General features: G+C 51.9%; 1 protein-coding gene across 1 annotated transcript in view; it reads right to left on the bottom strand.

The window, feature by feature from the left end:
- The window catches only part of LOC103811288 (fibrillin-2-like), a gene marked incomplete at both ends in the record, with an annotated part of 34,558 nt that extends 21,618 nt beyond the window's left edge, over positions 1-12,940 (bottom strand). Inside the window, 7 exon segments of the mRNA XM_009084251.1 lie at positions 1,771-1,893; positions 2,670-2,795; positions 3,420-3,539; positions 4,217-4,360; positions 5,408-5,605; positions 6,654-6,806; positions 12,815-12,940. Coding sequence (XP_009082499.1) covers positions 1,771-1,893; positions 2,670-2,795; positions 3,420-3,539; positions 4,217-4,360; positions 5,408-5,605; positions 6,654-6,806; positions 12,815-12,940 — 990 coding nt within the window.
- Between the last annotated feature and the right edge of the window lie 1,357 nt (positions 12,941-14,297).

Genomic DNA, 14,297 nt, shown 5'->3' with positions numbered 1-14,297 from the left:
CAGGGCACACGGAGGGGAGCAGGGCACAGGGAGAGGGAGCAGGGCACAGGGAGGGGAGCAGGGCACAGGGAGAGAGGTTCAGGGCACACAGACAATGGATCAGGGCACAGAGAGAGGCTCAGGACACAGAGAGGACTCAGGGAAAACAGGGAATCAGGGCACAGGGAGGGGAGCAGGGTGCAGGGAGAGAGAGCAGGGCACACGGAGGGGAGCAGGGCACAGGGAGAGGGAGCAGGGCACACAGAGAGGGAGCAGAGCAAAGAGAGGGAGCAGGGCACAGGGAGAGGGAGCAGGGCACACAGAGAGGGAGCAGAGCAAAGAGAGGGAGCAGGGCACAGGGAGAGGGAGCAGGGCACACAGAGAGGGAGCAGAGCAAAGAGAGGGAGCAGGGCACAGGGAGAGGGAGCAGGGCACACAGAGAGGGAGCAGAGCAAAGAGAGGGAGCAGGGCACAGGGAGAGGGAGCAGGGCACACAGAGAGGGAGCAGAGCAAAGAGAGGGAGCAGGGCACAGGGAGAGGGAGCAGGGCACACAGAGAGGGAGCAGAGCAAAGAGAGGGAGCAGGGCACAGGGAGAGGGAGCAGGGCACACAGAGAGGGAGCAGAGCAAAGAGAGGGAGCAGGGCACAGGGAGAGGGAGCAGGGCACACAGAGAGGGAGCAGAGCAAAGAGAGGGAGCAGGGCACAGGGAGAGGGAGCAGGGCACAGGGAGGGGAGCAGGGCACGCAGAGAGGTTCAGGGCACACAGAGAGAGGTTCAGGGCACACACAGAGGAGTTCAGAACATGCAGACAATGGATCAGGACACAGAGAGAACTCAGGGCACACAGGGAATCAGGGCACAGGGAAGGGCTCAGGGCACACAGAGAGAGGTTCAGGACACAGAGAGAGGTTCAGGACACAGAGAGAGGGCTCAGGACACACAGACAATGATCAGGAGACACAGAGAGGGCTCATGGCACACAGACAGGGCTCAGGGCACACAGAGAAGGGTTCAAGACACACAGAGGGGCTCAGGACACACAGAGGGGATCAGAAGACATAAACGGGTTCAGTGCATACAGAGAGAGGCTTAAGACCCACACAGAGGGGCTCAGGACACACAGAGCTCAGGGCACACAGAGAAGGGTTCAGGTCACACACAGACAGGGACTTCGGACTATTTTGCAGAGAGACTTGGAGATTAAGAGGAGTCAGAGCTGAAGATTAGAGCATCACATCCTGCATGCTCTGCTGCCTGTCCCTGATGGCTGAGGGGAAGGAACAGGATTCTCCAGTCTCCTGAGCCCCTTCTCACAGCAGCAGGGTCTGCTCTCTGCTCTTAACAGGGCAGTGATCCAGAGAATTCACCCCCTGTCACAGCAACTTAGCAAAGACAAGCTCTCCTCCTCCTCCTCTCTCCACTCCTCCTTCCCATCCCAACCTTCCTGGCGCAGGGAGGTGGCACAGAAACCCCAGTGGAACGTACTGTAGAGCCTGGGAGCTGTGGGGACAACTGCTGCCAGCTCACAGTGGCCACACAGAGCTTCCCAGCCCTGTTTCTTCCCTCCCTCACAACGAGGATTTCAGCTCCAATTGGTGCTGAACCAGTGGAGGCCTGAGAACATTTCCCCTTGTGCCCATTCTGCCACAAAGGGGCAATTTCTGGTGGCTTTTTTGGCCACAGCCTTGTTCCTTCTCAGCTCCCCTTGCCCTCAGACACATCACAAGGCCCCAGGAGTGTGAACAGGAGGTTGGGCAGAGGGCAGAGACCAAGCTTGGGGCCCTACACACCGACACAGTAGCGCCCATTGGGTGCCAGCACAAATCCAGGCTTGCAGATGCATTTGAAGCTTCCATCCTCGTTGATGCACATCCCATTGAGGCACATGTTGGTTGTGGCACACTCATCATGATCTGGGGAGGACAAAGAGAACACATGAGCTGAGCCTGAGAGCTGCAGAAAGACTCAAAACCTCTCTGACTCCCATCTCATGGTCAAATTGCTTATGGTAGTGGGTGCTAAGCCTCAAGGCAGAGAGGTATAGAATGGTTTGGGTTGGAAGAGGCCTTGAAGAACATCTACTCCAACTCTTGCTATGGGCAGGGACACCTTCCACTGTTTCTCCTGGTGAGACTAGTCTTGCTGCTCCCTGCCATTCTAGGTACCCTGGTCAGGACTCAGGTCTACTGATGCTTCTGGTCCCCAAAACCTCCAGGAGCACCCCAGAACTGGTGGCTGGAGCATGTCCTTCTTCCAGTCCCAACTCTACTGATGCTTCTGGACCCCAAAACCTCCAGGAGCATCCCAGAACTCAGACACTGGTGGCTGGAGCATGTCATTCTTCCAGTCCCAACTCTACTGATGCTTCTGGACCCCAAAACCTCCAGGAGCACCCCAGGAGGACAAACACCCTTCTAAAAACACCTTCCCATTTCACTCCTCTCATCTGAAGATGTCTTAGAGCTGAAGGGAGCACAGCAGTAATTAAAGTAACCATCAAGCCCCAGGGAGCTGCTGGAACAGGTTGCCCAGAGCAGCTGTGGCTGCTCCATCCCTGGGAGTGTTCCAGGCCAGGTTGGACAGGGCTTGGAGCAACCTGGGCTGGTGGAAGTTGTCCCTGCCTATGGGAGAGAGTAGAATATCATCTCAACTGAGTCCCAACCTCCCCAAGGCCCCTGAGGAAGCTCACCAACACAGTTCTTGCCATCAGGAGTGATTTCAAAGCCAGCATTGCAGATGCACTGGAAGCTGCCGTCGGTGTTGACGCAGCGCCCGTTCCTGCACATCACCCCGTTCATGATGCACTCATCAATGTCTGCCAGGGAAGGGAACACAGCAAAGTAGGAGCAGGTGGAGTGAGGAGCAGTTCCAGCTTAATATTCTCCAGGAGAAAACCAGGCAAGTGCTCTCAGACATAAGAATTCATCCTAAAAACATCTAGTTGGGGATTAGGAAAGATGTCACATTGGGAGGTGACTGGGAGGTCCTTTGGAAACCACTTTGTCAGACAGAGAGAGGAAAAATATTCCAAGCTTGGGCACTGAGAAGGAAATCTGCCTTTGCTTCTTGTTCACATGGTGGAACATTTCCTTCTCTTCATTCTGCTTTAGCTGTTCCTCATCAGGAGCTGCAAAGCACTTGCTAGAAATCCTATGTTGATACAAACACGCCTCAAAATCTGTTTTATCATAGAAAGTTCTTCTCTTCCAACAGTTCTGCTCTTGGAAAGGACTTTGCAGGTTCCTTGATGGCCACTAGCCAATTTTAAGGCAGATAAAGGTAGAGGAAATTTCTCCTAGAGATCTGGCTGGAGGTTACTTGGTGTTTTGGGCCTCCTCACTCTGTTTCCTCTCTACAACCACTTCCCTTTGCTACCCAAGGCTCTGCCACTGCTGCAGGACACCATGTCTACCCAAAAGGAGAAGAAGCCAAGCCTTACCAATGCATGCCTGCTTGGTGGGGGTGCTCTGGAAGCCCTCGTGGCACTTGCAGTGGTAGGAGCCAGGTGTGTTCACGCAGTCTCCGTGCACGCAGGGGCTGCTGGAGCACTCATCCACGTCTGCAAGGAGAAGAACCTACACCTGTGAGTCACCAGGACACACAACAAGTGACCAGGACAGGCACAATAACTGGTGAGGTGCTCAACCCTTTGTTTCACTCCAGCATGACCAGTAAGGTCTCTCAGATGGCATCACCTCAAGTGATTCAACGTGGTGTCACCTCCAAACTCACTGAGGGAGGAGGTGCTGAGCCCCTTGTTCTACTCCAGTGCTGCCAGCACAGCCAGCAAGGTCTTCTGGATAGCATAAGGTCCTTCTGGGTGGCATCATGTCCAGTGAGCTGCATCACTTGGCTTGGGGTCACCTCCAACGGGAACACCCAACACCATTGTCAAAGGGGACAACCAACACCACTATCAATGGGGACACCCAACACCACTATCAGTGTCATTGATGAAGATAGTAAAGACTATTGACCCCAGTATGGACCATTAGGGACACCACCACTCATTGCTGGTTACCAGTTGGATGTTGAGCCATTGACTGTGACAATCTGGTGTAGCTACCAGAGAAGAATTAGCACTCTGGGTGTTCCTGTGTGATCCCTCCATCCTGCTGCTTCCTTCCCTCACCCAAACCCTCTATTCTCCATCTCCAGCCTCTTGTGGCGAGCTCTGATGGGTTGGAGGTGGTTTAGGAGCAGGGACAAGGCACAGCTGGAGCAGAAGCTACTCACCAATGCACTCCCCACGCACGTCCTGCTTGTAGCCCATGTTGCACTCGCAGCGGTAGCTGGACGGGGTGGGGATGCAGCGACCGTTGAGGCACAGGTTGGTGAAGTGCTTGCAGATGTCAATGGTCTGGTTCAAGGTGGCAGTTCCTGGAAGGCACAGGGACAGCATCAGGGAGAGGGTTATGGTGATCTTGGTCATGCCAAGGCATCAGAGTGGATATGTCAGTGCTGGGACAGATCATGGATGCTCCTAGAGCCTGAACAGCCCCAGGGAGCTGCAGTATCTGCCATGTCTTCACCCTATGGACAGGCAGGAGGTGGCTCAGCCCCTCTGGAATAAGGTGGGAATGAAGGAGAGCAATGAAGATGATGATGGGTCTTGAGGGGCCATGTGAGGAGTGGCTGAGGGTACTTGGGCTGTTCAGTCTGGAGAGGAGGAGACTGAGGAGAGACCTAAGATGCTGTAAGCAACTTCCTCATGGAAGGAAGTGGAGGGGCAGGTATCGATCTCATCTCTCTGGCAACTAGTGACAGGACCCAGGGAATGGTCTGAAGTTGTGTCAGGGGAGGGTTAGGCTAGATCTGAGGAGTAGGTTCTTCCCCCAGAGGTGTTTGGGCACTGAACAGCTCCCCAGGGCAGTGGTCACAGCCCCAAGGCTGACAGAGCTCCAGGAGTGTTTGCCCAATGCTCTCAGGGAGCATTGTTGGGGTGTCTGTGCAGGGAGAGGAGTTGGATTTGCTCCTTGTGGGTCCCTTCCCACTCTATTGATCCAATATTTATCACCATCCAGTGCATTGCCCCAGGCTCCAGCCCTCAGCAAGGAGCCACATGAGGGTGCACAAGAGGTATCCAAGTTGGTGGGGACACCAGTTTTGGTTTGGGGAGGCAGAGAATGAGGCAGTGACGTGAGAGCTTCATTCCTATTTGGTAATTAGAAAGCTATTCCAAGCTGGAGCCAAACTCAGCTCCTTCCCTTTGCCAGGAGACACTGTTTGATGTGCTTGAGGGCAGATCCTTCGCAGTGTGTGTCACATCCCACCTCTCCCCCCTGGCACAGGACACTGTGTGTAGCTGTCTGAGCACACAGACACTGCTCACGTGTGCACAGCAACATTCCAAAAGGCAGGAACAGGCTCTGCCCCCACACAAGGAGCCAAACTGGGCCAAGACAAGAAGAAAGTTGGGTTCCTTACCAATGCTTGAACTTCCTGGGCCCATTCCAGGCAGGCCTGGGATCCCTCCTTGTCCGTTTGCCCCATTTGGGCCGATGCCTCCAGGCCCGTTGAGTCCTGGCCCAACACCATTGGGCCCAAATCCAGGGATTCCTGGAAAGTTCCCAGGGAAGCCTGGCATGACTGGGAGTCCTTCGATGCAGAGCCTGCGGTACTCATCTGAAACAAAACAGCTGCCTCAGAGCTCTTCCAAGGGCTCAATCCCTCTCCTGCCTGAGGGCAGGGAATGGAGGGATGGATCAGCACGGAGCAGACAGTGGGGGCTGGTGGGAATGGGGCAGATGGGTGAGGAGAGCTCTAACACTCCATAACAGGTGGAGACACAGCTTGTCAGGGGGGTTTGTGGTGGATTTTTGGGCTCCCTTCCTGCAGAGAAGTGGAGGGAGCAGGGAGATGGAGAGGGATTAGCATGGAGCAGGCAGTGGGGGCTGGTGGGAATGGGGCAGATGGATGAGGAGAGCTCTAACACTCCACAGATGATCAGACACAGTTTGTCAGGAGATCTGGCAGTTGTTTTTTGGGATGCATGGAGCTCCCTTCCTGCAGGGAAGGATGGGACACACACAAGAGCTGTGAAGCTCTGCCCTGCTCAGAGCTGGTGAGGAAAGAAGAGGTGCAAAGAGATCTATCTACATCTCTGTGCCTCCTCCAGCCCTCCTGGGCTCATCCTCTCTTGGCTCCAAGGTTCAGTTATGGTGGGAGCCAAAGAGAGCTGAAGGAGTAGGAGGGAAGGGGATAAATTCTTGCCTTGGCTCCACTTGTTGGGCTCAGCATCAGCTGAGACCCAGGCAGGACCACCAGAGCATCCCCATGTGACCTTCCCTGGCTGTTAGGTTGATGAAGGTTGGGGTTTTGTCCTAGGTGATAAGTGATAGGACAAGAGGAAATGGCCTCAGGTTGTGCCAGGGGACATTTAGGTTGGATACTGGGAAAATTTCCCCATGGAAGAGGCTGCCCAGGGTGGAGTCACTATCCATGGAGGGATTTAAAAGCCATGTGGATATGGTACGTGGGGACAGGGTTAGTGGTGGCCTTGGTAGTACTGGAGGAATGGTTGGACTCAATGATCTTGGAGGTCTTTTCCAACCTTAATGACTCCATGATTTCCTGATTCTACACTACTCCACATCAAGCCTTGAGGTCCCTCTAGTGCCACCACAGGCAAGAGCTGACCAAACAGAGGTGGAAACCTTGGGGTGGTACCTACCTGAGCCACGGACAGGACACATCTCAGGGGTCTGGCCAATGGCCCAGCAGCGCCCAGAGTCACAGCAGCACTGCATCTTGGTGTACTGGCCAGGGAGGTCCCCAGCACAGCGTCCCCCGATCAGCGCCGAGAAGCACGTCCCGATGCGCTGGTCTGCAGGGACACACGGGAGGAGACACATCACAACGTGCCATGCCCATCTTCTGCCTTGGTCCTGAGTGCCCAGTCCCTATGGTATCCCAACCTGGAACCTTCCACTCCTCCATGCCCTGTCCTTGTCCCTCAGGTGGATTAATGAGGGGGAAAGTCTCTGATTTCTGTGGTTTCCCTGGGCTGCCATGGAGTGGAAACAGATTGTCTGGAGCTGTTTGATCTGTGAGCTCCCAGCTCAGTGACTCCCACAGGACACTGACCCCACTTCCAAGCAGGGTGACCAAACCAGCAGGTCCTTCCGCAGGCACATCCCTCCCACCCTTCTCCAGCAGAGTTCAGCATCAACTCTTCCCTCTTGGAAACTTTAGCCACCAAAGACACTTGTAGAGATGCTCAGAGAGGGGAAATTTGAGAGAGGGGATTGAATGTAATGCTGGATTAGCTCCTGATCCTAAGGAAGGGAAGGACAAGCCCCATGGGTGTTGGGGTCAGCCCAAACCTTTGATCTCTGGCAAGTAACAAGAGCAATGTCCATAGCCCTGCAGGTTTCAGCAGGTGCTGGAGTGGAGGAGGGATGTGTCTCCACACAGAGACAAGTTGAAACTTGTGATTCAGGATGTAATTTATCAGGAAAGGACAGGGGGAATGGCTTAAAGCTGAAGGATGCAGGGCTAGATGGGATGTTGGGAAGGAATTCCTCCCTGTGAGGTGCTGAGGCACTGGAATGGATTTCCCAGAGCAGCTGTGGCTGCTCCATCCCTGGGAGTGTTCCAGGCCAGGTTGGTACAGGGCTTGGAGCAACCTGGGCTAGTGGAAGGTGTCCCTGAGGATAGAACAAGATGATCTTTAAGGTACTTCCAACCCAAACCATTCCATGATCAGAGGATTCTATGTAACCTACTCTGACTCCCAAAAGCAGCTGCTCTCTGACCAAGCCAGGGCAGGATATTAGGACCACTTGGAAAAGCTACACCTCCAACCCTTGATGGGAGTTTAGCCAAGTGAGAGCTTAAGGCTGAGCTTAAATGAACTTCTAGATCTGAGGGTGGTAGCTTGGAATAAACCCTCTGGGCTTAGAGACAACAAATCCCACCCTCTCCTTCTGCTCCTGGTGCTGTCCCCACTGCTGTGAGCCACAGTGACAGGCAGAGACCAGGCAAGGAGTGACTTGGAGAGCTCAGGCTCCTTCCCCATGGACATCCAAGTGCTGACAGGTTTGACAGGGCAGGGAGGTCCCAGCAGTTTGTGTAACACGGGGAATGCTCCAACCCTTGTCCATCTGCACCAGTGGTTATTAACTTCAGCTGTTTTGCTGCAGTTTGCTGTAATTACTCCCAGAAATGAAGGTCAGAACTAATGGAAAAGTCATCTGGAGATGCCTTGGGCACAGACAGGGGTGGGAGGAGAGAACTGTGTCCTTGCAGTCCCTCTGTGACCTCCTGCAGGACCACACACAGGCTGGAGGTAGGAGCACAGCACCATCAGGGGCTTGTCCTGCCTCCTGCAGCTGCTCAGGGTTTGCATCAACCCTCAGTAAACCACAACATGCTGCAGTTAAGGTAGGAGCTGAAACTCCACAGGAGATTAGAGAGGGCACAGGGGTGGGGAAACAACCCCAGAGGTCTCTGGTTCAGAGAGGATGAGGATGGTTTGCAGGTCCAGCCAGGTGGAGCAGGAGGTGGAGTTTGTCCTGTTTATCATGATGGGACAGGAGGGATTTCAAGCTGGACCTTCCTGGGGAGTCTGCCAGGGTCTGGAATCTGCCAGGGTCTGTCTCCTGATGCCCAGGAGAAGCAGGAGAGAAGGCTCTCCAGCATGGCTCATCCCTATCTTCCCTTTCCATGGGGACATCCTCTTTGTGGTGTCTCAGATCTCCTTCAAGGGATTTTTGCCATTTTAATCCTAATGAAAACCTAGTTGGATTCTTTGGTGATGGAGTAGGAGCAGGGAGAGATGGAGGGATAGAAAGTTCTGGTACCAGGAGAAGACTTTAAGGGTATTTCCCTCATGTGGCTTGTCATGAGCTCAAACCCAACCAAACCAGTGGATACAAAAGGGCTACCAGCTCAGAAGCAAAGTGGCCAAAGGTGTCACCTAGGATGTCCATTGGTGCTGGGTCTGCAAGGCAGAAGGGCCCAAAAGGAGCCTGATATGTGGTGAGGACAGTGTGGATCCATGTTGCCATCCCAATGTTTTGGAAAACTGACCAATTCCATCCTTGCCTGGGTTAATTTAGATCCTGGTGTGTGTCTCAGTGAATTCATGCTACAATGAAGGCACAAAACATCCCTCTGGACACAGCTCCCACCAATTGCCATAGCCTGAGCTCCTGGAAGGTGTCCCTGCCCATGGCAAGGGGTGGAATGAGATGAGCTTTAAGCTCCTTCCAAGCCAAACCATTCCAGCATCCTATAACCCTCATATTTCCCTTTTCCTCTTGCCCTTTCCTCTCCTGGATAATAATCAAAGTGGACAAAAAGGCTTCTCCAGGCAGGTGAAGCCCTTGGTGACACCCTCACAACCTTCTCTGAGCCCAGGACTGAACACCAAGAACATCTGGCCCTGCCCAGAACTTGAGGCAATAAATCTACTGACTCTGCCCAAAACTTGGGGCAATAAATCTGCTGCTGTTGCCCAAGGGAAGACTCAAATCTCTCTGTGCTTTGCTGCACTATGAAGGCAAAAGAGCTAAAAATCAATGTTCAGGAGTGTTGACTTGCAAGGAACACCATGTCCATGCCTGGAAATACATCTGCAAGGCCATTTTTCCTCATTTGAAAGTTATTCCCTTAAGCTGTTCTTGAAGACCAACTCATTGGACCTAAAAAAAAAAACCCCATTCCAAACCCTCCCAGGCTGCTGGAGCAGATCCTTCTGCTGCCTGCAAACCTCTGAGCTTGGCTCTTCTGAGCAGAAATGAATGAAACTGTTATGTTCATGTGTGGAACTGAATTGTGTCTAGCACAGGTGGTTGAATCATTCCATAAATGTTCATTTCAAGTCATGACAGATTTTCTCCAGTGACTTTTGCTGTTGGGGTTTTACTGGGGTAGGGAGGGAAAGCAGCTAATGAGGTTTGGGCTCAGCTCAAGCTTTGGGTTTTGCTGTTTCAGCTGTAAAAACTCTAGGAGATTATTCAAAATGCAATAAAAAAGGTGTTTACTAAAAAGGGAGGGGAAAGGGATGGGAATATATCAAAGCTGCCACCAGTGCCAGTGCTGGGGCCTAATATATACACAGACACTGTGGTCACCTCCAGCCTAAACATCTCAGTGACTTTCTCTACTCCTCCCTCCTGATGCTATTTGTGCTTAAAAGTGGCCAAATGATTAATGAACTTCAATTTCCCCATTTTCTGAGGGGAAAGGGATGAGGATGTATCAAATCTGCCACCAATGCCAGAGCCTTATCATATATATATATATAGACACTGTGGTCACCTCCAGTCTAAACATCTCAGTGACTTACTCTCTTCCTCCCTCCTGATGCTATTTGTGCTTTAAAAGTGGCCAAATGATTAATTAACTTCAATTTTCCCCATTTTTTTGAGGGGAAAGGGATGAGGATGTATCAAATGTGCCACTAGTGCCTCATACACACATATGTATGTAGATATAGACACTGTGGTCACCTCCAGCCTAACCATCTCAGTGACAATCTCTCCCCTCTCTCCTCATTCTCTTTGTGCTGTAAAATTAACCAAATGATTAATGACCTTGCAATTTCACCAATTCTCTTTGCTTTCTTTCCTAGGCCATCAATCCTGTCCCTACCACTCACTCTCAAAATAAGCCCTAAAACCCTCTCAAATGAAAGGTTTGCAAAGTGTGGATTCCAAGGCAACAACACCCAACTAAGAACTGTGAATTTAACCCAAATAAACCCTGTCTGTCCCAAAATGGGAAGCCCAGCAGCACTGGGAGCTCGGGAATGGCTGGAGCCTGATGGAGTGGGTTCAGATGGAGTCAGACTCCACTGCAGCTAAATAAGCTTGGGCCTATTTTTAAATCTGGGCTAATTTTATTTAGTTTTCGTGTTCTTGAAGGCTTTGATTTCAAGGAAAGTGGAGAAATAGCCACATGACTCATCTGACAGCTGTCATACCCCTCTGGGCTTATGGCAAGGGCTGAGAAACAGGAGGAAAATAGTTCATTCTTGGTCAAATCTCTCAGATTCCCAAACAAGATGGCTTGGATTTTACTTTTACTTGTACTTACAACAGTTTTGCTTCCTGCAACTAGAACATGATGAATTTTGCTCCAGGTTCTGTGGCTATAAAAGGATTTGGAGCTGATTTTTTCTTTTTTTGTTGCTCTATTCAGAGCCAGGATATTATACCTGATATTTTCCATTGCACTGACAAAGCTCTTTGCCTCCTCTCTGACAATTCCTCTTCCCAAATCTTCTCCTCTTTGCCTCCATGAAGGCAAATGAACCTTCTGAGCAGGGAGAAAAACCCTAGGACTCATTTTGACTAAAGCAAATGCTCCTGCTGAGAGCAAGTAAACAGCAAAGTGATCTGTTTATCAGAGGAACTGTTGCCTGTTACAAAGAGAAATGAACCATCAAATATTTACAAGGCTTGGAAAGGAATTTGGAGCTGTTCAACATGCAAGATTCACTCCAGGCTGGAGGCAGGACAGCTCAGGCTGGGGAAAACTGGGATTCAGGCCAGTTCTGGGAAGAAGCTTTGATGTATGGATACCTTGAGCCAAGCTGGGCCAGGGCTGAGTGGGGATGTTGGAGCTGGTGAGTGGCACAGATCAGTCCCACTGAGCCTTCCTGGGGACCACAAGGTTGGGATTTGCAGCCTGGGAGGTGTTTTGTTGCCAGATATTGGATGCTGGAGGGGAAGGAGGACAACCAGGGAACCTCCAAAGCTCCCAGCACAGCCCTGTGGGTGCAGGGATCAGTGTCTGTGGTGTCTCTGCTGTGCCAGGGAAGCATCTCCTTCCCTCCCCTGGATCCAGAGGGATCCAAACAACCAGCTCAGGGTAAAGCAGCTCAGCCAAAAGGCTGAGCTCAGGGAGAATTGAGCTCCCAGCCCTGTGGGTTATTAGCTTGGGGCAGTTGGGGTTTATGAGCCATTCCCTAGGCAGGAAGGAGGAGGAGGAGGTGATAAAATTCCCTGTTTATTTACATTGATTATCAACCACTTGGAGTGAACCTTTCCCCTTTCACCTCTCCAAGGCAAATGGCTGAATGTGTGGTGTGTTCCCCATCACTGGGTCCACGATCCATCACTCTCTGCTCCAGGAAGGATTCCAAGCCTTCCTTTGGGCTGACACATGCCACAAACACACACTGTGCCCACAGGATCCTCCTGCAAGCTGGGAAGGCCCCAGGTGTGAGCAGGAGAAGGTTCTGTGTGCAGAAGCAGGTTCTTTCCTCACACAGACCACAATCCCAGCCAGAAACTTCCCTCCCCAGTCCTCCTTGTGTCCTCAGCAATCCCTGGTCAAACATATCAAGCACTGATGAAACCACAGGCCAAGTTATGGAGAGGGAGAAAGCCTTGGATTGCAACAACACCCAAATCTGGGACCAGGATGTGTCTCTTCCCAGCTAACACCCAATGCAGGAGGAAAGGGAGAGTGTCTGGGATCTTTCTCTGAACTGAGAGGATCCCACAAGGGAGCAAGAGCAGGTTCTTTCCTCACACAGACCACAATCCCAGCCAGAAACTTCCCACCCCAGTCCTCCTCATGTCCTCAGCAACCCTTTGTCAAACACATCAAGCACTGAGGCAACCACAGACCAAGTTATGGAGAGAGAAAAAGCCTTGGATTGCAACAGCATCAAACCTGGGACCAACATGGCCCAGTCACCCACCACACATGGAGAACAGCCCATGGGGAAGAGCATTTCCAGCCATCCATGCCCCAATGTCCCCTTGGATGTGCAAATGTGGTGATCACCAGATAAGGGTTCACAAACCACCAGGTTTGGGGCTCATAGCAGTGACCTCTCCTTGTGTCCATGGCCCTGAGACCTGTTTAGGCACTCACCAATGCAACGTGAGCCATCAGGGCTGGTCATGAAGCCTCGTGGGCAGGTGCAGACGTAGCTGCCCGCGGTGTTGGTGCAGTCGCCGCCGTCGCACACGCCCGAAATTGCTCCACACTCATCCACATCTGCAAGAGAACAAACCCATGGGGAAGATGTCTCCATGCAAACCATCTCTATCTGCCTCCAGGAGCAGAGTTGGGCTCCCTGGAGCTGCAGTTATGGGTGGGCATGGGATGTTTGATGTCCTACAGAGAACAAGACTCTCTCGGAGGTGGATCCAGAGGGTTTTGAGGAGTCTCAACTTCTCTCTCCTGACAGATAGAGCTTTGGGTGGACCATAAGTCATGTCCTAAGGAGAATAAGACTCTCCTTGAGAAGGATCCAGAGGATTTCATTGAATCCTCATCTTTTCTCTCCTGACAGGGCTTTGGGTGGACCATAAGTGGTGTCCTAAAGGGAACAAGACTCTCCCTGAGGGAGATCCAGAGGGTTTTGAGGAGTCTCTGCTTCTCTCCTGACAGACAGAGCTTTGGGTGGGTTGGGAGCCAGAAGACCTGGCTGTGATGATGGATATGAGAACGGGGAAGAAATGTCTGTAAGAACACAGTGTGGATTACCCAGAGGGTGGTGACTTGTCTCCAGTCCAGTGTGAACCAGAAGAAATGGAGCTGGGAAGCAATTCTAAGTGCAATCTCACAGTGCCATGCGGTGGCTGCAGGAGCTAGTGCAGCCCTGAAGGTGTGGGAGAAGCAGGAGATGTTTGTTTCCTTCAGGTTAGTCTCTACCTGGGCTAGTGGAAGGTTGTCCCTGCCCATCACAGGAGTTGGACCTAAATGATCTTTAAGGTCCTTCCAACTCAAATCATTCCATGATGCTGAGAGCTTGGTGCTCTGCAGGCCCAAGAAGAGAAGATGCAAACAAGCTGAGCCATTAGAAATTCCAGCTGGAATGTCCAGATTTACACTGCACAGATTTACAGTTTCCTGTGGGCAAAGAAATCACCTTCAACTTCTTCTTGCTCACACAACCTGCTACAAACACAATTCGCTTCTGTTTTCCTTTGGCTCAAGTCTGAGCCTTGAGGAATCAAGTGAAACCTCAACTTCAACAGCCACAAAATAAAACCCTCAGGGCAGAGAATGCATAATAGAACCTATAATTATGAGAAGGTTCTTCCCCCAGAGGTGTTTGGGCACTGGGACAGCTTCAGGTTGGAGATCAGGACAAGGTTCTTCCCCCAGAGGTGTTTGGGCACTGAACAGCTCCCCAGGGCAGTGGTCACAGCTCCAAGCCTGACAGAGCTCCAGGAGTGTTTGCCCAATGCTCTCAGGGTACATTGTTGGGGTGTCTGTGCAGGGACAGGAGTTGGATTTGCTCCTTGTAGCTCCCTTCCAGCTCAGGATATTCCATAATTCTACTCTATGACTGCTGAAAACACATTCCAGTTTGGCTTTTCAGGGCTCTCCAGTTCTGCTTTCAGCC

The sequence above is a fragment of the Acanthisitta chloris genome, unplaced genomic scaffold (assembly GCF_000695815.1).
Source record: "Acanthisitta chloris isolate BGI_N310 unplaced genomic scaffold, ASM69581v1 scaffold1691, whole genome shotgun sequence".
NCBI classification, from domain to species: domain Eukaryota; kingdom Metazoa; phylum Chordata; class Aves; order Passeriformes; family Acanthisittidae; genus Acanthisitta; species Acanthisitta chloris.
The sequence above is the reverse complement of the archived record's forward strand: the minus strand, read 5'-3'. Positions and strand labels throughout refer to the sequence as shown.